Source organism: Eupeodes corollae, chromosome 1, assembly GCF_945859685.1.
Source record: "Eupeodes corollae chromosome 1, idEupCoro1.1, whole genome shotgun sequence".
NCBI lineage: Eukaryota > Metazoa > Arthropoda > Insecta > Diptera > Syrphidae > Eupeodes > Eupeodes corollae.
Window position 1 is genome coordinate 87334117 of NC_079147.1, and position 27841 is coordinate 87361957.

Consider the following 27841-nt stretch of genomic DNA (forward strand, 5'->3'; position numbering starts at 1 on the left):
ATTCACATCAGGGATTAACACTAAAAGAAAGGAAGAATAATGCTCAACCAAGGATTTTTGTTAAATTCTTCGATAATATTTGATATTTACCACCAAACATTTTCCAAGGAATATAAGTAAAAAAAAGAGACAGATCGAAGAACCTATTTAATTTACATATATAATAAAATGTAAAGTACTTATGTTGAAATCTTCTATCTAAACTTCGCCCAAAAACATGTATTAACCCACTTTTAAAAAATTACAAGTTTCAATAATGTTTTGAAAAAAAACTTACCTGCGTCGGCGTTAAATGTATTAAACTTGCTAAATGTTCTCTTTCAGGCGCTGACAGATATCGTTGTTGTTTAAATCTTCGCTCTAGTTCGTAAACCTTGAAATAAAAATTTCAAAAATATTAAATAAAATTATATGACATAAATTATTACAATTGACTAATTATAATAATATTATAAATTTTTCTAAATCAACAAAAAATGGTCAATCAGCACGTTAAATCTAATAAAAACACAAACAAGTACAAATCATATTTATGAACGTTAACCTTAAATATAAAATATCTATCTAAGCCTCTTTCCTTCCATATTATATTATGCATAAGCATACTTATATATATACCTACCTTCCTAACTGACGACTTAAGTAAGTACTTAAAAGTCTTTCTTATATGGCTTCTTTTTTGAAAAAATATATGCAAATGCACGGGAACGAGAAACGCTGCTGCTAACGTCAATTAATTGTCATTTAGATAAATATTGACAGTTTATGAAATATTTGCCATTTGTCCACATTCATGCTCATGCCCAGGCATACACTGCGCATCACAGCCATTTGTTCGTCTGATGCTACAAACCAACATTGGCGGCGGCCGTCGCGTCGCCGTCGTCGTCGGCGGCACACCAAGCTCACATAGAAAACTTAGTATCTACAGAAAGGAGGATAACCCTCGTTAAGCGAAATTACCTGAAAAGGCCAAACGAGGCATCAACAAAACCCAGGTACCGCAACGATCGCTGCACTGCCGCTAAACCAAACGTCATTAGAAGGCAAGTTCTGTGTGCACAAAAGTTCCTTATAGTTAGAAACCTACTTACTATCTGCATCATGCGCTGTTTTCGAAGCCCGATCGATGAGATGATCGCATCGTCAGTGACTGACTGACGGACAAGACGGTCGAGTGTGGACGGAATGTAAAGAACGCAACGTAGCTATAAGATTTGCAAATAGTTCGCATGCCGACCGCCGCGCCGTAGGTAAGTTAGGTTAGGTAGGTTGTATAGATATCGTCCTCGGCCTCGGTTGACAGTTTAAGCTAACATTTTTGTGTTTTTATTTGTCATGCTGATGATGATGATGATGATGATTATATGGGGAAAAGGTGCAGAATAATATTTATGCAATGGATGAGTGCATTTTGTTGTTACAACAACAAAATGTTCTCGTCTCAGTATAAAGAATGTTTTTATTTTTGCGACTTTATTATTATTTGCGATATTTTTAAGCGCGCTTCCAAACAGTGTGTGTTGACGTTACAGACGAGAATATATCAATGTTTTTCTTTGGACAATAATTTTATTTTTGTTGAGAAAAGTCTTCCGCCATAATTTTTTTGGGGAAGCACCTTTTTTGACATTTTGTTAATTTATCTTGGAACAGGGTGGTCTGAGTTGAAATAAAAAAGATTATAAGAAAAAGATCTAAAATACGAATTCAATAAATTTCTCATACAAGCAAGAATACCAGCCAAAATCATTTTAAAAATTATCGTTAATATAAAAATGCTGAGCGCTCACGTTAATGCCTTCAATTATTGTCATGTGTGTAAACTGTGAAACTGTCACTATAAATTTGTTTACCAAAAACTAATTATATTTTAAGTTATAACGAAATTATTACACAATTTGATTACCCCACCATCCATTGGTGTAGTAAAATTATGACAACTCTTAAAAATAAAAAATTTTGACAGCTGACAGTTTATAATTTAAATTGGAATAGATCATTGAACGAGCCATAAATTTAACAATATTTTGATTTACAATTTTGACAAATGAACACAAATTTCGTCTTTAATAAAGCAGGGTTATAGATTTTGCGGTTTAAAACTTTAACATTAGGTGTGAAACAATACATCATTAAATAACCACTACACCAATTGTTGCAAGCATCGATTCTTTTACGGTAATTTTCGAGCACTTTTTGACACAAATTGGGCGTATCATCCCAGACATAACTTGACGAATGTTGGTTTATAAGCGCTAAAGATTTAAAGGTTTATCTGCATAAACACGATCTTTCTTGTATCTCTAACAGAAAAAGTCGAGCGGTGTCAAAATGCATGATCGCTACGACAAGAAATTACGCGGCCAGGAAATGTTTCTTGCAATAAAGCCATATTGGCCATGTGGTACCATCTTGTTGAAGTCACATATTCTTCAAGTCGTATTCTTCAATAGCAGGCAAAAAAAGTCGGTTATCATATGACCATAATGCTCAGGTTTTTCTCAACACCCACCTCTTTCTATCAACTCCTACTCACACCTCCCCGTGGTGAACATCGGGTGCCTATTACCTCAACTGGAGATTGGGTTCCAACCTTAGTGGAAAGTTTTTGGGTCAGCAAACGAGAGAGGGGGGAAATGCGTGTTTCCACTAAGGCACCTCTCCTTATCCAGACGACAGCGGAGGAATTCCCGAGATGGAAACAACGGTGGCGTCTACAGTTCCAGTAAGGTTGAACTACTTAGTGAACACCTTATAGGGCTTCTTCGACTTATTCGGAGCCCAGGCCTATACGGAGCGGTTTTATCTGGCTCTCCATCCTTGGAGTTATACTCAGGATCTGGCCCTCCAGGTTGGGGGTTGTGCCGTCGGAGAGACTTCCTGACCACGTACAAAAATCATAGTTACAAAGCACCAACAAGCCTCGGATACGGACGGATTTACTGTTAACAACCTATGCAAACGAATTAAGGACAACGAACTTGGGATATGCACGAGGAGTGTTAGAGGCCCTAGACTGCTATAAAGCAGACATCACCGCCATCCAGGAAATACAATGGGATTGGCCGGGCAAAAAGAGGTTGAAAAACTGCGATATTTACCATGGTGACTGCTACCACGAAAACCAACAGCGCTTATTTAGATGCGGCTTTGTCATTAGAGCCAGACTTAGAAAAACAGCCTGGACGACAACACTTCCGACAATGGATACAGGCTCATAGATTTTGCTGCGGGTCGAAACGCAATGGTAGCCAGTACGCGTTTTCCGCACCTCAACATCCACAAAGGAACTTGGACTTCTCCAGATCAATCTACCTTCAACCAGATTGACCATATTGCGATCGACGCCAGACACGCTTCCAGCATCATGAATGTCCGAACTTTCCGAGTAGATAACATCGACTCTGACCACTACCTCGTTGTAGCCAAGGTAGCACTTCGAATTTCCAGACCCAAGGCAAAACAGGAAGATGCTGGGAGAAGGTACAACGTCAAACGGCTACAATCGCAAGAGATCGCCAAATCCCTTTCCGACCGAGTTACAAGTAACCTCTCTCGAAGTTCTCTGTCGGCAACACAATGTATCGAAAACCAGTGGCAATATTGCCAAGATGCAATCAAAGAAGCCACCTCTGATGTGCTGGGTTTCAAGCAGCCACAAACAAGGAACCCCTGGTTTGATTAGAAATGTCGGCAGGCAAATACAGCCAAACAACCGGCACGCAAAGTGGCGCTGCTTAAAAGGACAAGAACTGCTCATGAGCTCTACAAGCAGAAGAGGCGAGAGAAAAAAGAGAAGGCATGAGAAGCGTGCGGTCGAAGATGTTGAGAGGTTTATAAGCAGGAATGAAGTTCGAAAGTTTAATGAAGAGGTGAAAAAAACAGGTACATAAACTTAGAACCGAAGGCTGCAAAGACGAAAGTGGAAACATCATAGTGGAACCGCAGTCAATGCTGAGGATATGGAAGGACCACTTCTGTAGACTGTATAACGTCGACTACGAACCGAATTCCGCTGTCAGGCAGGATGATCCATTCAGAATAGACGACTAAAACCAACAAGCCCGTCCTCCCGACTTAGACGAAGTAACTTAGGTTGACAGATCAATTTCAGCCCTATACTTTTGCAACTGCAAAATGATTAATCCGTTATAACTTCACTTTTTTATGTTTATAAGAAAAACTATTTGCTGTGAAATGTACAAGAAAAATTTCTCTATTCTGTCAAAAATGTGGTGTCGTGAAATAAAGCCACCCAGAAATTAGACCAACTTTTAAAAATTGGGTTTGTTGAACTTTATAAAAGAGAAATAAGGCCCAATCTTAGCAGAGTGAAAAAGGACAGATTATCGTGAGAAATTTTAATGTATTTACAGTGGGTATGAAAAAAAAAAATAATATTTGCATTTCCACTCCTCCATTTTATAAAAAATTTATAAGCAAGCACAAATGAATATATAATTTAAACAAAATTGAAATTGTCTTTCATAAGTATAGTTACGTAAATTACTTTTTTTCACATCACTGTATTACTTATTGTGACTCGTGACGTGTAAGTCGTGACTCGACGAATGGAGAGAATTTAAAGTGAGGATTACACTGGAGTACGGATGGGTGCTTAAAAGGATTCAATTAGGAGTTCTTGAGTTCACATTACAATAACTCCTCATCATCCTCGTTCCATTTTGTATACACATATGATGGTTTTATTTATACAATAATGAAGGTTTATTTTTTTGTTTTGTTTAATAAAAATGCAAACAAAGTGGGTAGCAATATTGTAACGTTATTCGTTTTAACCGTCATATTTGCACTCAATCGCGAATATCCAATAAAACTTTTGTATTTAATGAACGAAAAAAATAACAACAACAAAACAAAAATATATCTCTATTTATGAAGGTTGGTATTTTCTATATGAACGTTCATACATATATTTTGTATATTTGAGGAGAGTCAGTCACAGCAGAAGCAGCAGCAGCAACTGCAGCAGCAGAAGCAGCATCGATATTGGTACTTGAAAAATCCATTAACAATAATGAATTCTCAATTTCAATACTCTGATGATTTTCAAAAATACGGGTGGGTTACGAGTGGTGGTAAGGGTGGCCGAACGACGACGACGCACGACGTGAGGAACATGAACCGCATATATCGCGTTTATTGCGATTTGCGGCGGTCGGTGAAGAGCTCATATAGGCATACATCTCTCCATACTTTAGGTTATTTTCATCGAAACCAATATTGCAATTTTATTTTATCGGTTGCCACTGATGCCAGTGCCACTGCCACTAACACTGCACCATCAGTTGTTGTGATTTATGATGCGATGCAATGATGGCAGAAACAAGGCAATTTTTGATATATATTTTTATATTTTTTAAACAATAACGAATATGGAATTGATTGAACAAACATAATATTAAAAAAAAAACATATTGATTTATGAAAAAAATATGAATTTTAATATTTTAAAAAAATCTAATGTTTTTTCTTCTTTTTCCAGAAGTTTTGACATTAATTAATTTTTAGTATTATGGAATTGTAAATTTATTCAAATTTATCGTTTTTTTTGTTTGTGAGTTGTGAATTGAATTTTTTGATAGAGGTTAGAGATTTATATGTATTGAAATACAGAGTATTGTAAATATATTTACATAGGATGAACCATGAAAGTTGTTTAACAAAACGAAGTAATTACTTTTGTAATAGGAAGGCCGAGATAATTAATTTATTTATAAAAAAAAGTCTATTTATCATAATTTCAATAAAGGTCGAATGAATTTTGACATTACATGGCGATCATGTTATTTTATCCATTGTCAATGTTTTTAGTTTTTTGATACTTATGACAAGACATGGTCATTTGTAAACTATTACTATAATTATAATTTTATTGAAATATAAAATAAATTACATTATCAATAATTAACTAGCTATAGCTACCAGAACTTTACAATACACATTTGTAAACTAATATTGGTTGAAGATGGGTTAAGTGGACAATGATGGCAAGACCAAGAGCATATGTATATGCTGTCTTCAAAAAAGGACATTGAACGACACACGATGTCTTGAAAAAAAACTTCACCATAGATAGCTTAAACTTAGAGATAGTTAAGGGTTTTGTCTACCTTGGCACTAGTTTAAATTGAGACAAGGACAGTAAGTAAGTTAGAGTTAGAAAATTCATCATTAATCATTTAACTCCAGAACGACGAATTTAATAACAGAGCACTTCGACAAAAGTTCGCCTTACATGAAGCCAAGACAATCCCAAAGCTATTAGAAGTATTTCTGTTTTGGTTCAGCGCAGATTCTGAACAGTCAAACAAAATACAGTGTTTTTTTTATTATCGTTCTTCGTTATTAACTTGTTTTAAACTTGTTCTATGAGAACAGACCAAATTGAGAGTTGAACACAAAAATTAGAATCTTCATCTTCACTTGCACCGCAAAAATAATTTAATTGTTAAATAGTTTTTCCATTTTTAATCAAAGTTTTGAATTTTATTTCTTGTTTCTGTAGATGAAAATAAAAAGTAATTTGACAATTTTTAAATAGTGACAGAAAAGCGTTCAGCTGTGTTTCGAACATAATTTTGATCACTCAAAACACACCTTTCTCAAATAATTCTTTTCAGAACTCTTTTCTGAGCCATTACATCTAAACTAAGAGCTGAAGTATATTTTATGGCGTGAAAGAAAATCAGTTGAAATTAAATTTGTAGGTAAATATTAGTAGAGGTGATAACAGAAACGTTCGTCTTAAAGCACGTTGTGGCAGCTTTTCTGAGAAAAAGTGCATCAAAAGTACTACTTTTCCGAAAATTGAAATAGGGAGGGAAACTACTTCAATTGCATTGCATATTGACGCCTACGACTCGTTGATCTCGAATATCGTTTAGACAAACGTGTAGGTGGTCGCACTTGTCCTGCAAGGGTCGCTGAATTTGCGAAACCAATTGAAATTGGTTTCAACCGGAGGCCTTCGACTCCCTGATAGCGGATATGTACATGACAAACGTCTATATGTGGCCGTATTTTCCTCACAGATCCCCAAAAATGTATTTTGGCTTTTTTGGACTTAAGGGAAACCACTTGAGATAGGTCACGTTTAAAAGCCCCTTGACTTCCTGATTTCCAATATGTATAGGTATATGACAGACGTGTAGTTGGCCGCATTGGCACACACACGATTAAAATCACGGATTTTTTAAACTTATCTTGGGGTAGCAGACGTAGCCTAATAAAATATATCTGCAAATCGAATGTTCTTCGATACCTGAGTATAATTATGCTTGCAAAAAATAAGTTTGCAACCAATTGAACATCTTGGGAACGGTATAAAAATGGGATTTTGAGGGAAACCACTTATGTTAGTATGTTAAAAGAAAGATATAACCTCTAATAAAAAAAATATAACAGCATATGTTGTTTATAAAATTATAGATTTTTAAACCAAAACACGAAGATTTAACTAGCGAAAGCTTTGACCCAACCGTAGAATATTGCGAAAAAAGCCGAGAATGCTTTATAGTAAAATCAATTATTGTATTAAAGAAAACATTTTTTGTAATAGGTACATACAATTTAAAAACTGTTTCACTCTTAAATATGAAATTTTAACTGACAGATGTTAAAATTCAACTATAAATTATGGATCGGTACGGACAGAGCGGTTGAGTTAAGACTCTGTTGTCCTTTTAAAAAAATAAAAAACTTAATCATTCTTACATTTTATTTATTTTTGATTTTAATTTTATATTTTAGATCTGTTGTAGACTTTTAAAAGTTACATATAAGTCAATTTACTTAAATACAGTATTTTTAATCTTGGCTATAATTAGTGCCATAATTTTATTGAATTAGTTGTCAGCAATGTGCAACAGAAATGACAAATTTGAACTCTTCAAAAAATTACAAATTCTGCCAATAAAACATCTTTTCTATTTTAAAGTATTGAAACTTTTTAAGAAGTGGCTATTTACAAAGCCCAATATATGATTTTCAGAATCTACGTAGTGTCACTAGTTCTGTCGTTTGTATTCCTTCTTATCGCACCTCTCATTTCAGGAACTCTTTCTCTGTTGTCGCATTTAAGTTATTCAATAAGCTTCCTGCCCATATACAATCCATCAGATCGTTGCCTATTTTCTTAAGAAAAGTAAAAATTTGGCTTTTTGAATTTAATCAAGAGCAAATTAAAGTTGTGCTGCCATTAATTAGTTAATTGTTAATCGAATACACTTATTCGATAATACAGCATCATCACTGATATTTTTTCTTTTGTATAAATGGTTTTTGATTGGTTTATAGTTCACTGTATCTTCTTGTCTTGAATTTTCAAATAAATGAATTGATTTATAATAATAATAATATCTACCTATATAAGAATATTAGAGTTTAAGTCATTAAAAATATTAAAGTTCGCCCACTTAATACATAATTTTTGTTTTTCACTGAAGTTTTTAATTTTCTTTGATGTGACATTTAACTCTGTTTTTTTTTTTTCAAAACAAAAAATGTCACTTATTTATTTAATTTCGTTATTATTACTACTAGCTATAAGTAATTATTGTAATTTTTTTCTTAATAATTGAATAAAGACTATACAAATACAAATACAAATACAAATACAAATTGTTTACGTTCTTGGACACTTTACAACACGAATGAAACTGTTTTAACTTGTTAAATAATCTAATGAGAACAATTTCTTCTAGTTTTTAGCTCTAAGTGCCATTAACAAATCGGCGGGATTCAATTTCATGATAAATTAAAAACTTCTTTCAGTTTCTAAAGGCACACAGGAAACACAAAACAGAAGAAAAGAAAGGGATTTTAGTAGACGGATTTAACTGAAACAATTTTTGAAACTTCTCTATCAATTTCTGAAAAATTCACACCAATCGAGGGTAAGTGTCTTGTCATATGAGTTAGCTTTGAATACTTTTCATGAATTTGTCTAACAATTGATTTAATAGATGGCACTACTTTCCAAATGCTGAAATACCCTTCTATTTCTTAAATCAAAATTTTTAATGTTCAAAACATTATGTCGAAAATTGTTACCATTTTATTGCTAAGGGCTTTGAAATTTAACTAGTAAGCCATTTTCTAGATATGAAGCCATTAACTGGCTATTGCAAGACTTTAATCCTTTTTTAACCAGTAAAATATTTACATTTTGAACATTTGAACACTTCTAAATAATGCCAGTTCATGAAAATAAAACGAAACAACCATTAATTTGAGGAATGGAATCATTTATTTTAAATGTCAAAAAATCAGGAATCTTACGGATTTTGGAAAGAAATAATATTTCCAGTAGTAAGTTTGTAAGTTTTGCTTTAAGATGCTTAATTGGTTTTGGGTAAAGGAAATGAAAGAAAAGTAGAATTAAAAGATCTATGGTCAATTTCTTGTGAAAGTTCTAGTTTATAAAACTCAGTTTATTGATAAATTAGAGCTCAATTGAGTTCTAACTCATTTCTTCAGCAAGTTCGCAAGAGTTAAAACTCTGATTTCGATCTCTGTTGAAGATAACCCCTCAAATTTGGAGGATTAAGATATTAGAACTCGGTTTAGCAATGTTTTTATTTCTTCGAAGGCCTAATTTTTAGATTCATTTCAGTTTTGGATTAAATTTCAGACTACAAGGATTTTTATGTGCAATAATAAAATATTATTAGAAAATATTATATACCTAAATGGTTTTCCAAAATGTCATGTATGCTGACAGTTTTATAAAGCGTAAAAGTTACATTTGCATTCAAACCCATTAAACTATTAACTTTTCGTCATTAGTGGGTTAGAGGACATGATACATATCAGCGTTTATAATGCCCTCGATTATTGAGACTGCACAGATAGACATAAGAGCTGTTTAAATTATGCCGAGAACACAAGATTTTTTGAAACTGTTCAATATAAATTATAAATAATAAAACACGCAAACACAATTTTTTTTTCGAAAAAAGTTAGAATATAAAAACCAAATTTTTAAAAAATGTCAGCTTCAACGAAAAGGGATATATATACGGGGTGATACAAAAATAGCAAAAAGCACGTAAGAACTCATTTCCAATATGATTTTAAACCGAGTTCTACAGATGTGACGAAATGCTTGAGTTCTAAATATTTTTAAAATAAAGTTCCATAGATAAACTGAGAATTACTAGATCCAGTTTTTATTTAATTTTAGAACTTCGTCAAGAAATTGGCTGTTAAAGATTTATTTGAAGTTCTAAACATTTCTAAAACTTCACAAAATTAAAACAAAATGGAATGTTTGTTCGTTATAGTTATTGAAACGAGGCTGTTTTTAAACAATAGCAAAAAAGTACACTAGTTTAGACTCTTAGCTACAATTTCAGTAAAAAAAAAAAGACGGAAGGTGATGTAACAAAACACATTATGTTGGATGTCATCTTTGCATGATTTTGAACTAAAGAAGTGTGTTAAGAGGAAGCGAGGAGTAAAAAGTGTTTAACTCAGTAAAAATCCTGCTCATTTCTTTCCCCCTGAAGCATAATTACCAGTGATAGGTTCAGCTTATTGATTTGACCAAGTGGCAACCCTTCTTCGAACCATTCATATCGCCAATATAATCATAAGGTCAATATAATTTGCATTTATTATTTAAAATTTCACTGCAATAAATAGAAGTTATATTTTCCCCTATCGTATATCCAACCCCATTAACAAAATCCACCCTAAAATTGAAAGTCTTGTTTCTTTTGTTTAATTTTTAGAAATTTAAAACTCATTTCATAACCACTTAACAAAGAAACAAACGAGAACCAACCTAAAAAACAAAAGTAAAGCAATATACAGGAATAATTACATCAACCATAAATATATAGGTCCTTTCTACAGTCCTTGCATCTTGATGCTGTTGGGGTTGGTCGTATTTTTATTTGGTAACAAAAAAAAATGCAACAAAAATGTTCTTTGCAAGGAAGGTTCATAGTATGGTCGTAGATATTATTCCTCCCCCACATCGGACGTTTATCATCTTCGTTGTCGTCGTCGTCATAGTCCCAAGGATTAACTCAAAATGAATGAAAAGTTTGTCCTCAAATTTTGAACAAATATTTACTTCCAAGTTCCCAACCATCGCTTTCGCATCTCAATCCGCGCGCGTGTGCTCTCGCGAAAAATACGATTATATTATACGAAAAAAAGGACAACAAGGAGTTTCTATATTTTTACAATTTTTGTTCTTCCTTATTTGTTGGCATTTGACAAATAAAATTCCAAAAACTAGGGGATATTACTTTTCCATTACAGAAAAAGTCCTGTGGATCTGCGCCACTTACAGGGCGTATGTTTATTTACTTTTCTTTTGAATATAAGATTTGGATATATTTTGTTCTGGCATTCCGTGTGCATGTTTTAATTGTAATGAATTTTTTAGAAGAATTCTCCTTTTTTCTTCGACTAAATATCCTTATTTTTATTATTTTGTTTTTCTGATAGAAATAAGAATGGAAATTCTTCTATTGTCCGAACAAAATATAAATAGAAACTTTAAACATGGTATGAGGATACATTTTTCATTTCATTCGTTCTTGTATTTTTGTTTATTTTCTTAACCGAACATGGACAATATTAATGATAACAAAAAGAGGTCGGAGAAAACTTAAAAAAAAAAACACAGGGCTGGATGTATGTCTAAGTACAAAACAAGGGGCCACCATTTTTAGGACCACCGTTAAACTCAAAATCAGGGCTGTACTTATTAGAATATCCATTTTAAGGTTCAGTTGTTTAACGATTCAGTCTACTTATCAAAGAAATTATAAATCTAATGATTTTAGTAGAAAAGAACAACTGTCACTTTTAAAGTTGTCATCTGACATGTCATTTTTTGAAGTTTTCATTGAAATGTAAAAATTCACTAAAAAATGTTGAAAATGGTTTAGTCACAAAACTTAAATACATTTTTGTTGTCTTGAAGCACCTTCTCGACGCGCAAAAGTAAATAAAAGGTAACAAATCTTGAACTGTTGTGTCAAGTTATCGATGTGAAGAACCAATACCCGCTGCTGTAGATCGAAATGACTTTATGTCAATTCTTCGTTGATCAGTAGAATGACTACAAGCGACATTACACCGTATTTTACTTAAGATTTACGTCTTATAACTTTTTAAGTTCAGTAAACCCAATAACTTAAGTCGCTCGATCGCCAGAAACGTCGTATCTTCGCTTATTCGATCCGTGAAATGCAACAAAATTCTCCGAATTTTCATCGAACACTCATCTTCATTGATCAGGCCTATTTTTACCACAAAAGTTTGTTGAAATACAGAACTGTAGCATTTGAGCCTCGGACATTTCTTTGGTCTGAGGCAGTCTGATTACATCTTACTTTTTTTAAATAAGCCTGAAGGAATTGTTACTGTTAATTCATCGCTCTACTAAACTTTATCAACTTCGGAATACGATCATTTTCAAAAAATTGAGACTTCTACGTGCCATTCTTCAGAAAAAAAAGTCATACCACAATGCTCCACCATCGATTTACTCGTAAAATCTAAAATAATGAATAAGTACAAATTGGCATTATAAAATTTCGTAAGAAAATAGAGTTCCACGGTAGGCACGTTGGTGTTATTTTCTATCGTAACGTTTTTCTTTAAAACAAAACAATCGCTGTTCCCATCTTATAGTAGAAGAGTATTATATTGAGAAAGTTCTTTCCAAGGTAATGGAAACGCAGATTAATTATCAGCTCCAAACATATCTCAAAGATCGAAAGCTTTCACAGCAATATGTCCACTGGTGATTTCTTTTCAAGGTAATGGAAACGCAGATTAATTATCAGCTCCAAACATATCTCAAAGATCGAAAGCTTTCACAGCAATATGTCCACTGGTGATTTCATTGAATAGTGCAGCAAATCTTTACATCAATTTTAAGAAAGTAAGATTCTTACACTTGATATTTCAAAAGCATTTAAGAAGGTTTGGTGCTCCTGCAACTCACTTAAGCCTCTTCGACAGTATGCAACTAAGAGCATTTAAATTGATTGGTAATAATATCATCGTAAGTACCTTAACGTCACTTGAACATCGTCGTAAAGTTTTTTGTCTCAAGCTTTTTTATGGTACTTTAACAGTTTGTGCTTTTAAAGAACAGCCAGCTTTATTCCTCCCTTTAGACAGTTCAACCGCAATACTCGGGATTTTAAAAATGCTCACTAGTATACCCTTTAGCCCAACTTCAGCCGTACTGTCAAATAGAGAGATTCATTCTTTAGCAGTACTACGCGAATGTGGAACGCGAAACCAAACTCTATCTTTTTTATCATCATCTTTGCAATAGCCAAGATTTCAAAACCAATGTGCACCAATATCTCCTTTTGAACCCTCTCTACCTCTCCTGTGCCTCTGCATAATAAGGGCAGGAATACCCTCTTGATTATGCGCTCATTGAAAAAAATGAAGCGTCATAAGAAGTCTCTGATTAAAGGCAGATTAAGTCAATTTTAAAGTTTAACTTTAATCTTGGATCTAAAATAATAACTTCCTTAAGTTAATAAAACTACACAAAAATTGTTCCATATTCTTTTGGAAACCAAATCTTAGTTAAGAATTTAACCCGTATAAGTCAAAGTTACGGCGAATTGCCTTAAACATGACTTGATCAGTACTTAAATTAAATATTTGTTTAAGTTTTATTAAAACTTTATTGATTTTATTAAAAATTCTTTAGAGTCGTTTTTAATTTTAAACCTTATGAACTCATTACATTTCTGTTGGCATCGTTTTGTAAAAAATTTAGTTTTGGTTTCAGGCCCATTTCAAACTTTACCTCGAACCTGATGTGTAAACACTAAATTCGACAAAAGAATAGAAAAACAAGAAGAAGAAGAATAAGATAAAAACAAAATATTTATATTGCATTTGTATTTGGATTTAAAAGAGATCCAAAAGTTTTCCTCTTTTCTATTTATGTATATATGTTTATATATTATATTATTCGACCCCCATACAGCAAAGAGAACTAAAGAGAAAACAAGAATCCTTTTTAGTTAAAAAGCCTTTACACTATGTTTAGGCTAGGAATAGGTATATACGCATATATAGGAACGAATATAGATATACATATGTAGGCATGTACTTTTGCAATGAAAAATGAATGTATATTTGCGAAGCACTTAAGATGCCAAGTTTTCTATAATAATACAAACAATAAGAATAATAATAATAATTACATACATATATATTTGTATGTATACATACATGGTACATATATTCTTCTGTTATATGTATAGGGTATTATGAAGATACTCTGTTTAGTGTTTAGTGCCTTTTTACAGCTACTGTTTGGTGGTACTACATATACTTATAAAAATATCTTTAGAGTATAGATAGTACAGTAGCAACCAAGTATAACCAAGTTAGACTGATTCAAAAGGAATAATCATCATATTGCAAAGAATTCGCATACTCAAATTTTAGTTTTGTAGGTTGATATTAAGAGGTCGTTCATTTAACTTTCCATACAAATTGTGTTGCACCTCTCATTGATCTTCATTTTCTAACTTGAAAATCTAGTACAATTATTAAAATCATGATTGCATCTTTTCTTTGAACGAACTCCAATGAACTTTAAAAAAAGGTCCTTACCTTTAAAAAAGGTCTAAATTGCTTTCAGACTTATTAGCGATTTAGTTCAAAATAATTCACTGTTTTTAGAATACTTGTTGAAAATATTAGCTTACATCAATATCAATCTAAAAAGCTGAAACTTAAACAGAAGTATTGTACTTTAAAGCTCTAACCGAAAAGCAGCTATCATTGAACATCTAATTTTTGAATCAGTCTAATGGATGTATACATGTGTATTATTTCCAAAAAGGAAACCTTTCTCAACATCAGCTTTTGAGCCTCTTCAAGTCTTATTTCATATCTTTCGTTGTATCTATGGTGTGGTAACACTGCTCATAAGACAAGATAGAATATCATTATTTAGATTTCGTAGATTGTTTTGTAATATATTTTCTTTCCTTATATTTTTCTTTTCTTGTTTATGGTTGTTAATCTTGTTTTTCACTTTTTCACTTAATTTAGAGTTGGAGCATTACAAAAAAGGAGAATAACATTTTTGATGGTGTTTTGATGAAATGTTTATTATTTTCAATGTTTTTTTCTTTTTCTTAAACTGAATAGGAGGGGCTTTATATGAGAATGAAATTAAGTAAGATATACCCTGTGCCGATCCGAACAACGCAAAATAAAATAGAATAGAAGTCTTAAATGTTCAAAGAAGAAAAATAATGGCTTCCGAATGCACATCAACCTTTGTCAAAAGCTCACTGAAGCTAGTTTTATAAACGGACCAAAAATAAATGTTTTTCAATAGTGAAAGGAATTAAGTTACCAATTGTTTTAAACTAAGATTTGCATAATTTTATGATTTGTTTGTTAACACATTTAATTATTTTTAAGGACTTTTTTTGGAATTTATAGTTTGATTTTGAATTTTGATTTCATTATAGAAAATCATCTAATAACCTGTCCCATCCATAATTATAAAATCTACTTGAAACACTCATTCAACATGTGTACTAATACTTTCTGTAAAAAAGTGAAAAATTATGGTTTATCATCAGCACTATACCTAAAGAATAAGATATTATAATTATAGAATACAATACCCTGAAGAAAGATAATTTTTATTTATAAATAGCTCAGCTATGTTCTGGGTTTACAAATCTTGTTATTCTTCTTTCCCTAAATTATTTTTGATAAAATTCTTTGGTTTCATTGGACAAAGAGTTAGAATAGTAAATATTTCTATAAAAATTAAAATTGGTCTAACAAATGATATAAAAAGCTGCTTAAAACCAAAACGATCAGAAAATTGTTTCGACGCTTTTATAATCCCATCAAGAACTAAAATGTCTTTTTGGTTATGGAACTTATGTTTTGTGAGAATTCAAATTTTCCATCAAAAACACACTAAGGACAAAAAAACCTTTTAACAAAATAATAATACACCTTCAAACAAATAATTCAACTTTATTGCAAAACTTTTTCTTGTAAAGCTCAAAGTTAAATTTATCAATGCAAATAAACAAACAAACTAATTAATAATTAGCCATCTTCCTGATAAATAATCTACTCAGAATGCTTTAAAAAGGACAATATTTGTTTATAAATAAAATAAAAAGTAGAGTACCTAAGCAACTACCTTCCGGTATTCCGAATTTAACTTTTGACTTAGTTTAATTTAGTTTATTCATCAAACAAAGTTACAGTAGGTACTTTATTGATTACTACGAGTAGATAATATAATACATACAATTTAAAATTTTAAACATTACCACCAGCAAAGTTATTTAGAATTAACAATAAATTTGATTTAAATAAATATCTGCTAACATTGAAATCAATCATGTTGCAAACAGTATTTGTTTCTCTTAATCACTTGGATATTGGTTCATTGGAAGCATACACAGTTCTATGACATGGAAAATTAAAAAATGGTTGGTTTCGAAGCAATCTCGCAGGAACATTAATCCCAATTAGAGCTAAAATTTGTGAACAATCAATATGATTTGCTACTATGTCACGAATGAATATAACATCTGTATACTTTCTACGAATGTTAAGGGGCAAAATACCGAGTAGTTTAATAGGTAGGAAAATCTATGTCTCATTAAAGTCTTTTCACTACAACTCTCGTAAGTGGTTTTTGGATCTTTTCGATTCTAAAAGAATGAAAAAAATATGCAGGATTCTAGATTACACTGCAGCATTCAAGATTAGACCTTAAAAACGCAAAATATAAACACTTTAAGGTGTGTGGATCGGAAAACTCCTTTGAGTTTCTCAATATGAAACCTAACATTGAACTGCCTTTAGCAACTAAAAAATCTATATGCTTTACAAAGTCAAGTTTTTTATCAAAAATCACACCAAGATCTTTTTTAAAGGTTATAACGGACATTGGCATATGATTGATTTTATAGATAAAATTAATTGGACGATGGTTTCGAGAAAATGTTAGGCTTTGGAATTTGGAAATGTTCCAATGTAAACAGTTAGCTAAACACCAGTCCGATAAAACATCAAGATCTTGTTGCAGAAGAAAACAATCATGTTCAGATTTTATACAACGAAATACCTTAAGATCATCTGCGTACATCAAGCACTTTGAATTTAAAAACATATCAGGAATGTCGTTTATAACCAAAAAAAAAAGAAGAGGACCAAGATGGCTTCCTTGCGGGACACCCGACGTAACATATACCGGTGCAGAAATAATGTTGTTCATACGAACGTACTGAATACGATCCCTTAAGTATGAATTTAGCCATTTTAAAAAGTTTGAGTGAAAACCTAATTTATTTATCTTCATAAGTAAAGCATTATGATTGACTCTGTCAAAAGCTTTAGAAAAGTCAGTATAGACAACATCATACTAATAACCTTTCTCAAGTGTATTCAAGACTAAATTACTAAAAATAGTGAGGTTAGTTGCAGTGGATCTACCAGCTACAAAACCATGTTGGTATGGTGAAATCATTGCTTTAAGAGAAGGAGTTAATTTGTCATAGACTAACTTTTTAAAAAAATTGGGAATCGTAGCAATTTTACAAATTGGACGATAGTTTGAAACATCTTGCCTATCACCTGATTTGTAAAAAGGTACGATTGTTGAACGTTTCCAAGCATTTAGAAACTCGCCATTTGCAAGTGAACGATGAAAAATAATTTTTAAACGAACAGCCAATACATTCGCACACATTCGTAAAATGATTGGTGAAATTCCGTCAATATTACGTCGCTTATCACCCTTAAGCGTAGGCAACACTAACTCAATCTCAGCATAAGGTTTTTGGTTATTGATTTTCTTAATTTTGGGTATATATAAGTCCATCGCAATATTAAGAACATTTATCAATAAATTATAGCACTCATTTAAATCTATATTGGTGAACAATGTTTACCAATTTGTACCATCCAAAAAATCATATAAGTACTTGTTAGTATTTTCTCAAATGCTTGAGTCAATAAAAAAAACAGTCAATGACAAAATATTTAAGTCAATAAATTTATGTTAAATATCATTTTCAGCAAATGATTAAAATTGAATGGATTTTTCATACCAGTTTGTTTAATGGTCATAGTTTTAAGAATGCTTTTACAAAGACAATACTTAATAATTTTATTTTTAGCAATAAAATAAAAAGTAAAGGACCTAAACGACCACCTTCCGGCATTCCGGAATCGACTTTAAACTTATTTGATTGAAAGTCTTTGAATAGCAGCAACTAAGTTTTAGGTATTTAATTAAAAAAGTAAATATTGAAGCGATCTTCTCAAATGCCGAACTATAGTCAATAAAAAACCAATCAGTGACTGAAATAATTTCCTATGAACCAAGTCGATAGCTTGGTTATTGGTCAATTTAAAACAGTCGTGTACATTCATACGTATGGTATGATTTTAATACGCAAAAAAGGCGTTTCCGACAACTTCCGCTGCGGGACAAACTGAGTCATCTGAAGACGTCTGTCAAAACCATATTTGAAGTCAGTGAGTGATAGGTGCTAATATACAATACATTGGATTCGTCTGCGAATAAGCTTCTAGCTCTCGATCTATTTGTTTCTTCTCATAGGTTGAAGCTCTTGACCATTGGATAGCTACTGCATATTGTGTTTCTATCTCCGGATCGCCTTGCCATTTAAAATAATATCATATAATATAATAAGAATAAATTTATCATACAACTTTGAACCTTCATTAAATCAGTAAAACTTACTTAAACTGAATATAAGCATATGTATTTTACCCCTTTTTAAAAAATACATTTTGTTTTATTGAAAAATTCGAAACTTAATAAAAAAAAAAAGATAATTTCCAAACGTGATGCTGATTTAGTCTTTCTGTAAATAAGATAGACCACGATATGATTTGAACCGAAAAAAAGGACCAAATAAAATCATCAAAGGATACAACATCATAATACAAAAAAATATAGAAATCTTTATCTGCAAAAGTTCGTGCCATCCAATATTTTAAAATAAGCTGAAAAAAAAAACAAAATCCAAGGAATTGTATTTCTTATAAATATAATACAAAATCGATCCAGGTCACGTACACATCATATCTTCTTAATCTTTGTTGAGAAAATAAAAAGACCCCGCTTATTTTTCGATTTAGAATAAAAAGTAAAAAATATATATATTATACATATGTCCTGTGAGTTTAAGCTTGGTAAATAAATATACAACTTCCATCACACTATAATTCAATATACTATGATTCGTACTACAATTCCTTGCAACATGACGATGCAGCGATGATGTGATGTGATATGATGAACAAAATATGTTATTTTCATTGTTATCCATCAGATATTCACCCCGGAATAAACACTTGCATCTCTATAAAAGATTCTTTACAGCAGCTCCTCGTTTCTTCTCGAATAACTAAACTATGCTGGGGCTGTGCTACCCGCATCTTAAGGGACAAAATCTCAGATTATCTGATACGATATTTGTTATAGAATTTATTTATTTTTGCCGAAAAGAAAATGCAAAGACTTAAACGACAACACGATGCTGATGCTCAATAAATTCATGAACACGAGCTATCCAAAGAATGTATCTTTAGGTTAGGTTTATGGGATAGAGCTATATTGTAGACACTTATAAAAAGATGTGATGTGAAAGAAGCTTTGCGGCGGCATTTGTTTTCTATACAAATAACGTAAACTTAATAGAATGTCGGCAAAGGCAGAGGCGGCAAATTCGATTGATGATGGAAATTTCAATGTAGCTAAATACATTCATACGTATTTCTTAATTTTACCTAAATCAAATGTATAGAATTTTATTAGTTAAATGAATCAGACAGCAGTTTCGGAACTTTATAAAAACATTTCATGTGAATTTAATGATACGAATGAAGAAAGCAATACAAACATTAGCGACTTCTAACTTTTAAGACTTTGTAATCTACGTTCCTGCTTGTCAAGCTATTTTTCATTCATTTAATATTAATAACATTATTTTGAATTAACTTTAATCAATCCAAGGTTATTATCATGCTTAAAATGTTTCTCAAACCAAACCAAATGACAAAAACGTTACATACAATTATTCTCAAGGTACTATACTTTTTTAAGCTGAAAAATATGTTTCTTTCATCAGTTTTTATAATGGGTTGTTTCTTTAAAATGAATTATCTCCCGATAGACATAATTGTCGAACTAGCTTTAATACTACTGAAAAATTTTAAGACTTTTTTATGATTTATTAAGTAAGTTCTAAAGAGAAATTAAGATTTTTGCACTTGATATTTTAAAGGCTTTTGATAGAATTTGGCATCAAGCTCTCTTACCGAAAATGCAAGCACTAGGTATCGATGAATTTCTTCTTCGTTGGGTTACAATATACTTTTCGAACCGTTCAATACAAGTAGTAGTGGTAAGGTTCAAATCTAACACTAACAAAATAAACGCTAGTGTGCCACAAGGCACCGTTTTGTCTCCGAAACTCTTCACTATTTTTATAAATAATCTTCTGTCTGAAACTTCTAATTCACTCAATTGTTTCGCTGATGACATAGATTATCATCCTTGTTCTTCGGATATGGACTACTAACGGCAACGTATGTATATATTAAGCTCATTAAATTTCGATCTTGACAGCATTGCCCAATAGGAAACCAAAAATCATGTAGAAATAAATGCTTCGAAAACCCAATGTTGTCTACTGCCACAACGTACAGCGTAACCCTCCCCCAATGCCAATATGCACAGGTGATACTTGAATAGAAGAGACTGAACAGTTTTCAGTTCTAGGTATGTGCATCACAAACCTCTTTTTGTGGAATAAACACATTTTTGACATCGGCAAATATGCTGCTAAGTGTTTAGGTTTTCTCCGACGATGCAAGAAGTTTTTTACCCCTTTTATCCGTTCAAAATGTGAATATAATTCTCATATCTAGGCACCAAGAACGTACTTTAGTCTTTTGAAAAGAATTGAAAGAGAGCCCTTACCGAGACATTTGCTTCTCTTGAACACCGAAGCAAGGTCTCATGTCTATCATTGTTTTATCTATATTTTTATAAACAAGCTCTAGTGAATATGCCAGTTGCATTCCCCTCCTAAATAAATACAACCGTAATAGCCGTACTTCTGAGCATGCTTATCAGTTAAACCCTGAGCCCAACTTCGGACGTACTCTTAAGTATAGGGATTCTTTCTTGAACCACACTACACGAATGTTGAACTTTTTACCATGCTCATTAACGCCGTCCTTACCCCTTTAGTGAGCGCTCAATATAAAAAAGGATCATGAAGAGACTTACAATAGAAACAAATACATAATTGTAGGTTGGTCTCATGACACTTCATTACATCGAAAAAAATCAACATTGCTAAAGACGTTATAGACCAATTTCTCTTTAAATCCGAAACTAGTCCCAAAATTAAACATAGAGGAAAAAACTTCTTGAACAGTGAACTCGTGAATTGGCCACCTCATTTTTGGGTTTGATTTGGTTGGTCCTATGATGATGAACTACCTATGATTGATAATTAAGAAACCATTGGGATCGAAATAAAGAGGAGCAAGCTCGAAAAAAGTAGTGTTAAAAAGGATTGACAGGTTAACGTTTGTAAGCCAAAATGTTAGTTACTAACTTCCCATAGGAATTTCTTGAAACCGGTCTGATTGTTCGAATTATAAATGTTGACCATTTCCTGACGCTTCAAAGTCCCTAGAGTCCAAATAAAGCATTTTTAGAGAGATGTGTGTGCATGAGTGTGTACGTATTGAAAATCTATATATCTGCTCGTTCTCGAGAAATTTCCGACGAATGGCGGTATCACAAACGTACGTAAACACTAATACACAGATATTTGTCAGAAAACGATGTGTTAAGATTTTATAAACCTTAAGGATAACAATTGTTTTAGAAACCTTGAAAAAGTCGACAGATATTGAAATTTTCAATTCGAAAAAATGGACCGATTTTACAATAGCTCCTTTTAGGAGGTTACACAAATCTGTTAGAATGTTTTCTATGATAGAAATTACGATGCTGTGACAAACTTAATCTTCATTTTAAAATTATGTACATAAGTCAGTTTCATAGACATCAAATCGTCTTCTTCTAAATTGTTTGTTAAAACATAAAATAAGTACACAGCAAAAACTAAAAATCTATGTTTTCTACTCCTAAATGCTTTCACTAACAAAATTTAAGCAATTCAATTTTTTTCTTCTCCGAAATGACAAACCATCTTGGATCTTTCCATTTAGAGTTTTTTTTTAACCCCCAGGCCGGAACCATCAACAACAAACTTTGAATACATTTTTGCTACTCTGCCATTTGATTTAATTAATAATGGCTTCTTTCAAAAAAAAAAAACAGAAACAAAAATGCAAATCAACAGCAACGGCAACAAGAAGCAAAGATGGACACAAATTTAACCAAAATTCAGAGGAAGCCCAGAAAAAAAAAGACAACATTCTTCATTGACAAAACTGAATGGAAGTCACACATCCGTAGGCGGACAGAAAGCGAAAAGACCTGAATCCCCAGAAAAGACCTGAATCTCCAGAAATAAATTCAGATCAAAGTATCTATCAACGTTGAATTGAGTAATATAGGTATAGGTATGTCCAAGCCGCTGCTGAAGGCTTGATGACAAGCGGCGACGACGACGGCTATGACGGACGTGACGGATGGCGATGGCCACTTCAACAAAAAAAAGAGTGAAAGATGTGATGGCAAAGCTTCTTGATTTTCATTTGTCAAATGATAGACATCAGACAGAAAGTCGTGAAACAGAGGAGAAAAATAAAAATAAAAACAGAACGAATAAGAAAACAAAAAATAAAACAAACCACTCGAGGAGAAAGACTTTGAGAGTCTTGACAGAAACCACTTGGCCTGGTCTCTGCTCACGAAGACGACGACGATGATGATGATGATGGGCGACTTGGTTTCGTGTATCAGAGCTTCAGATTTCAGAATCACATCGGAAACGAAAGTGCAACACAATTTGATTTATTTTTTGGTTTTCAACCGATACAAACATTTCTTCTCTCAGGGCAATTTCATTCCTTCGACTTCCTTCCTTTTTTTAAAATATTTAACAAAAATGAAGTTGGTTTCTTTTCTTTTGTGGAACTACACGCACATATATCAATTTATTTAATTTAATTTGATTAATATTTGTATTTCCTTAATAAATGTTTAACAAACCTGTGCTTGCGTAAATAACACTCGTCGTTTCCTTCGTTGCGCCAACGGAAATTGCATTGGTTTTGAGTCACTTACACTGCACGCCGCTAAACTTCCCATATTACCCATATGTCCCATTGAACCACCCGCTGAACTTCCCATTAATCTTGAGACTGAAAAGAAATAAAACCAAAAATTTAAATTTTAATTGATATTAAAATAAAATTGAAGAAAACAAAGTATTTTTATTTCGTTCTTCGAATCCAAAAATTGAATAATTTCTATACAAAAATGATCTTCCTAAGGAAGAAAAGTAGATGTGAAAATTCCTAAACTACTTGTATCCTACGATAGAAATTTTACATTTTTAGCTTACAAAATAAATGAATGTTATGTCAAGGCTTGGTTAACATTTTTATAGAATTAAAAAAATTGAAACGTTTTTAAAGACTACCATTTTTTTTAGATTTTTAGTAATATCATTGATTCAGTAATTTTGCACGTTTTAAAAATCAATTATTTAAATTCTAATTTAGTTTGTGAAACCAATAACTTGAGAACACGTTTTTGAATTAAAACAAATAATTGTTCGATGTGGTTTTTAAAATGCTTTACACATTAACAAAAATCGCAAACTTTTTATTTTACCTATACAGCCAAAAGAATAGTTGCGTTTGGTTATAACCGGATGAAACAATTATAAATGAACGGTTTTCCAATAAAGACTTAACAAGTTCCCAATTGGAGAACGTTCGTTTCGCTTCAAATGGTCAACGGCTTTAATAATTTAGTCAGCTTGATTTTTTATGGTTGAAAACCAAGACCCTTACGCAAAATACGCCATATTGCGGCCTTAGCAATGCATTATTCAAGAATTCCATGAAATTGAATTATTTGGATCGCTTGCTATAGACGACTTAAAACAGGGACCAACCGGTTGTCTCTTTGACACTGTAAAACTCAATGTTTGTACTGGATAAGTCTCCTGAACATCGCATATAAGATCATTTCTGCCGTTTTATGTCATAGGTCCTTATCAGCGTGGCTTCCCCTTTAGAATAGTCTACCAATATTCACATTACGGCAGAACTTGGAAAAAACACAGAACAGTATGACAACACCTATAGATCCCTGTCAAACTTATCCGTTTGTGCAGAATAACGATGAAGAATGCACGCTGCTCTATCAAGATCGGAAAAGATCTCACCGATGCATTTGATGTCAAAAAAGGTGTTAGCCAAGGCGTTGCACTGTCATGCGACTTCTTAAACATCGTTCAGGAAAGAATTGTGCAAAACTAAACCGTCAACACTAGAGGCACAATCTTGCAAAGGTCCAACAAATTACTTGGATACGCTTATGATATATTGACGTAATTGGAGGATCAAGGCGTGACGTCAGTGGAGTGCTTTTGAGCACTGCGATGGAAGCGGAGAAGATGGGAAGGACTTTAAACGACGACGTCTTGGAAAAAATATCACCAGCTATGACTTTGTGGTTGTTAAGGACTTTGTCTAGCTAGACACCTCTATGAATTAAGATAACAACACCAGCGCTAAGATCAAACGAAGAATAACTCTTGCAAATCGATGCTTAGAAGGTAAAAAGATAAGAGCATCTAAAATCAACATCTATAAGACCCGGTTCCTTTTTATGGCGCTGAGGCCTGGATAGGTGAAGAGTGGAGGAGAAGAAACAACGACGAACTGTACGGGCTGTACAGCGACACTGACCTGGTTAAAAGAATAAAAGTTCAATGACTTACAACGCTCCATCCCAAAAGGTCTTCGAATCCATTCCCCAGGAAAAGACGCAATAGAGGAAAACCGCAACTCAGGTAGCGCACGCAGGTGGTAGAGGACCTCAACCAACTTTTCGTGCAAAACTGGAGACAACTAGCTAGGGACCAAGCTGGTTGAAAACGCTTGTTGGTTGAGGCGTAGGTCCACGCTAGACTGCAGCGCCACCTTAAATAAGTAAGCAAGAAAGAGAATTACGACCGAAAAATGGGGTTAACGCTTTAATTTTCGGTCAGCGACTCTGAATACCTAAAGAACTTTTTTATAATTTGCAGAGGTTAATGTTGAGTTAACTAAACAAACTAACAGTCAGTTTAATGATAACTAATTGTCAAAGTTTCAAAGGTGCTTTCATATATGTATTTCAAATTTAAATTACTGAATTAATGCCCATTTTTTTCATTTCACTTATTGTAAATACACATGATGCGAAAGTAAATTTGGGAGTTCCACAATTCGTTATTGTGAATTGGATTTTCGAACATGCAAATGGATGTTCTGTATTTCGGTTTGTTCCATTTTTTGAAAGCATTCACATCACATGTTTTTTAATTCTGTGAATTGATCTTTGATAGCTTCCTTCTGCTAGGAATCGGAGGGTTGCAGAAAGTTTTTGAATTGAAGCAATCGATGAAGGTATTAAAGGATATTTTTTTCCTTAGAACACATAAAAAGTGGAAATCAAGAATTTACTTTATTTATCAGAACAATTCTACATAATTTTCACACTTACACTGATTATGTGTCAGCTTAATCCAATATATTTGATTTGTCTCGTGTTCTTATTTTTTTCTTTTGAATTCTGTTTCCTTTTTTAACTTGAAATAGCCAATAATATTGTATCCATCTTCAAAACAGCAAAAAATTTACTTCAGAAGGAAAATAAAAATTGATGATCCATCAGTGTTGACAGTTCGAAGCAATTTCGATATCGATCAAATTAAAAAACATGCAATTTCATTTCACGTGGAATTGAAAAGTGATTTCAATTCACTTTCGATCGAAATTCGGAACATGCCTTCAATATGGCTACATTCTTCCTAACTAGAAATGTTTGTGAATCAAAAATAAAGACAAATTCTGTAGCGTCTGTTATCGAAGAAGACCAAGTAATATAGACTTGGCATCGATCAGCTGAATTCTAACATCCTTAAAGAGCCAAGCTGACTTATTTTGTGATTGGCCTACACAGAGCTATAGAATTGGGCGTTAATGTAAAAGTGTAATTCAAAAGACTAATAACAAGACAATTCTGTAAGTTACCTCAAGCTTGAGAGAATCAAATTACATGATATGTGGTTTCAACAAGATGTTGGCTATTATATCAATCAGTGTGATTACCAGCAAATGTTTATCGATTAGCCACTTCGAGATGACTGAACTCGATTATTTTCTTAGAGGTTTTTCTTTCAAACACTTTTGGAATACATATTTTTCAAATAGGACCATAAGTGGAAAAGTTCACTATCTGCATTTTTCATTATTTGCGGTAGAGTAAAAATAAGAAACAGATTATTTTGAAACACTTGTAGATTTGAAACAAAGAAGCACAGCTTTGATATTTTTGGGCAATATTAGTTAATAACTAATTAAAACAAATTTAGTATATTACTAAAACGTTTAAAAGTAATATTTACATTTAGTTTTTTGTTAAAGCAAGTTGAATGGTCTTTATAGAAAAATGCTGAACCAAAAAATAATCATCATCAATAAAGTGTCAACATTTTTACTATATTATATTCATTTATTAAAAATTCCATAAAATCAATAAGAAATATATAAATTATACTACATTATCACAAAGACTCAGCAGATTGCATTATTGCTCATGTTTCTCTGCATGAATGTCACTTTTTCGAGAAAAATTATGTTTTGTCCTTCTATCCAGAACATTTGCTGATTAAGCTTTGTTTATCCTTGTACCTATGCCAACATAGTTATGGAAGGTCTATAGAAACACATAGAGGTACATAAAGCCTAAAATTCAACCAACAAACTTTAGAGCCTTTCCATTTATCCTTCTATAAAGCGAGTTTCCTTTTATTACATACTAAAGGGTGTTTTTTTAGAGGTATAGAACTTTAAAACGGTATAAAACCAATATGATTTTATTCAATTGACATACAATTGTAACTTTATTGGAAAGATAGTCTGCTGATGGCAACATCATTTCTGGCATATGACAACCACGGCTGGATCGTACATAATCTAATCTGGATATATATCGGCAATAACCGTTGAGTATTATCCTTCATATGGTCAATCGTTTCACGCTTTATTTTTGTGGATGTAGCAGTGTCTCAAAATACTACTCTTGAGGTGAGTTTGAAATGTGGAACCAAACTAAAAATAAACCACTTGACAGCTGACAAAATGGATTCCAGTTAAAAAAGTGTTGTCAACTTGAAGTTCTATATCTCTTTTAAAAAAACACCCGTTATATACAACTTTCCATAGGCACATACTAATGTACTTTGTTTTATATAAAAGAAGACGCAAAATGGCTTTTTACCTCAAACCTAAAAGTTTTTTCCTGTGACATTGTAAGAAGGAATAACTACTGTGGGTATATATAGATATAGAAATACGTAGGCCTATATGCTCTAACGACGACAAACGGAGGGCAACGATATGACGACGTTCGTCGTCATCGTCGTTTTGTCAAATATTGAAGCCAAAGGTAAACAATCTCAACGCGAATTGAGAGTAATTTATGAAAATTTATTCGAAATTGATTTTCCATTCAATCTTTAACTTTTATATATATTTGTATGTATGTATACCTATGGCTGTATAACAACGGTAAATA

At 32.5% G+C, this 27841-nt stretch overlaps 1 protein-coding gene across 6 annotated transcripts in view; it reads right to left on the minus strand.

Annotated features, from left to right (window-relative positions):
• The window catches only part of LOC129941726 (homeobox protein Nkx-2.1), a 108755-nt gene that overhangs the window by 31746 nt on the left and 49168 nt on the right, over positions 1-27841 (minus strand). For all 6 annotated transcript variants that reach the window (XM_056050431.1, XM_056050430.1, XM_056050427.1 and 3 more), the window contains 2 exons: positions 23255-23406; positions 278-373 (listed from right to left, as the gene is read on the minus strand). In XM_056050431.1, coding sequence (XP_055906406.1) covers positions 278-373; positions 23255-23406 — 248 coding nt within the window. The remainder of the gene's footprint in view (positions 1-277; positions 374-23254; positions 23407-27841) is intronic.